The following is a 2,610-nucleotide window of genomic DNA, read 5'->3' as shown; positions in this document are numbered from 1 at the left end:
GTTTATGAGAATTTGATTCTTTTGGGTTTTTTTTGTTAGAGCTCTTCTGGGTTTGGTTAATAATCTTAGTTGCTTGGGTGAATTGCAGAAATATAGGTTCAGAATTGGTTTATATAGAAGGAAGTTAAGGATAGGTTCAGAGTGGCTGATTCTTGTTTCTCTAATTCACAACTGCTTGATGTCTGACTTGCCTATACATGTATATATCAAAATTCCCTTGTAGTTGTCTTCAAAAAATTTACATGCAAACTTAGAGCCTATTTTGATTGCGACAAAGCACTTAAAAAACTTCTTTTTATTTTTTATTTTCTTTCTAAAAAGGTCTAAAACTGTGTTTGAAGAAAGCTTAAAAGTTTAAAATATTTTTTTAAGCTTTTTCTATAGACAAAAGTCCTATTTTTAAAGCAATGACAAACGGGCTGTTAGCCTTTAGATACTATATGAGATGGATTTTGATTAGCTTCCTTTCTCTTTTAATGTAGCCCTTGTGGTGGCATTTTGTTTTTCTTGCAAAACTAAAGAACCATATAATTAAATGCAGTCGATTAAAAATGGGACAAACAGGCATAACATGCTGTCTTAAAGTATGTGCATTTAAGGAATTTTCCATATTGTTAATTTTGTGTCTTTCTTTTCCTCTACTTTTTCCCTCAAATTCTTTCTTTATTTTTTGGCCATGTTTAGAAGTTGAATCGGAAGCTTGTGCATATAAGCATCGGGCTGGTTTTCATGCTTTGCTGGCCTCTGTTCAGGTAATCTTATTATTGTCAATGAACTTTTTTCATAATTTTACTACATAATCTGTCTTCTGAATAGCTATTACCAAATATTACAGTTCTGGGCATCGGGGGGCCATTTTAGCATCTCTTGTTCCGGGCATCAATATCATACGAATGCTTCTCTTGGGACGTGGAATAATGAAAGATGAGGCTATAGTGAAGTCAATGAGCAGACACGGAGACTATAGGTTACAATTCTGAGAGAACTATTGGTTGGGAAATTGGAATGCTTCTCTGAAAAATGAGTCATATATGTCTGCTTCTCTTCCCTGGACTTGATCCCACCTAGAGAGATCACTTTTGCTATGAAATGACTCAAGTGCTTGACCCATATCAGAAATGAGGTTAATTTGTCTGGACTTTTGATATTATATCCTCTGGTAATCCAAAATAAGGAACTGGTTAAGGTTCTACCTGCTGGATTGCCATATAAATTCTGATATCTCCTAGGTGGGAATCAAATTTTCTAAAATTGAGCCACGTCTGAGCAAAGATTCAAAGCAAAATCATTTTTCTTTTTAAGTATATATATATATATATACACACACACATATTTTTGATTGATTGATTAATCATATCTTTACATTACTTTTCAGTTTGTCCTTAGCTTACTTTATGCATCAGGGAACTTCTCAAGGGACCACTCTACTATGCTACAACAATCACTTTGGCTTGTATAATTTATTGGAGAACTTCCCCCATTTCAATTGCAGCAATCTGTAACCTCTGTGCTGGGGATGGTAATTCCTATCGAGTTAATTACTCTTGTCTGTTCTGTTGGCTTGATTTGGGTAGACTCTAGCCGTTGTAGAAATTAACATCAGCTTTTGCACAATTGTGCCAAAAACAGCAAACCTACTCAGATCTTCTCTGTTTGACTTTTGAAATAATGGGCTTTTACTTCCCTGATTCAGGTTTAGCTGACATTATTGGAAGGCGGTTTGGTGGTGCTAAAATTCCCTACAACAGAGACAAATCTGTAGCTGGTAGTGTAGCAATGGTGTCTGGCGGATTTTTGGCATCTGTAGGGTAAAAAATTCCCCCCCTCTATTACTCTTTGAGCTCTGCATGGTCATTTGTTTTTGCTTGTGATAAATGATACTTTGACAGGTATATGTACTATTTCTCATTATTTGGATTTGTTCGGGGAAGTTGGGAAATGGTTTTGGGCTTTTTGGTTGCGTCTCTTGCCTCAGCACTGGTGGAATCACTCCCTATAAGCACTGAGCTTGATGACAACCTGACAGTTCCCTTGACTTCCATATTGGTGGGCACTCTTGTTTTCTGATTTCAGTAGTTAAGGAAAGCAGACTTGATTAACAGAGGGAAGTGTTGGGATTGACCTGACGTAGGGGTGGATAATGTATTCGTTGTATACTAAAATTTTGGACAATTTTAGGACAAGAGAGCCAACTCTTATTAGGCTTGTAAGATTAATTGCACTTGTATGCTTTTGGGGCTCCTCCTCAAGTGCATCCTTTTGTCTGGGGTTTGGACAAGACGTTTCTCAATTTCAAATGAAATTGATAGAATCAATTCATGATGTCATTTTATTTAAATTTTTTAAAAGATTATTAATATTGACATAATGTACACCGTTACTCCATTAGATACATCAACTTTAAAATTTGATTATAAAATGAAGAGTTTTCATTTCAAATGAAATGGAGAATCATATTCACTCCTGGTTTGCCCTTTGTGCCATTGTTTCTTTTCTTCATTCTTTTCAATACATACTCATTTATCCAAAAAAAAAGAGAGCCAGCCTATGATAAATGAGATGGTAATTTCTTCTTGCAATCTGGAATCCTATGCAATATTGAAACTTGTG

General features: G+C 35.4%; 1 protein-coding gene across 1 annotated transcript; it reads left to right on the top strand.

Moving 5' to 3' along the window:
* Positions 1 to 684: 684 nt before the first annotated feature.
* On the top strand, positions 685 to 2,319 carry LOC132163770 (probable phytol kinase 3, chloroplastic; the record flags this gene model as incomplete). The annotated part of the gene is given in 5 exon segments (XM_059574142.1): positions 685 to 752; positions 836 to 967; positions 1,404 to 1,519; positions 1,694 to 1,808; positions 1,890 to 2,319. Coding segments are annotated over 5 exon segments (609 nt in total), but the record flags the coding sequence as incomplete, so codon positions are not given.
* Positions 2,320 to 2,610: the final 291 nt, after the last annotated feature.

Source organism: Corylus avellana, chromosome ca10, assembly GCF_901000735.1.
Source record: "Corylus avellana chromosome ca10, CavTom2PMs-1.0".
Classification (NCBI taxonomy): Eukaryota; Viridiplantae; Streptophyta; class Magnoliopsida; order Fagales; family Betulaceae; genus Corylus; species Corylus avellana.
The sequence above is the reverse complement of the archived record's forward strand: the minus strand, read 5'-3'. Positions and strand labels throughout refer to the sequence as shown.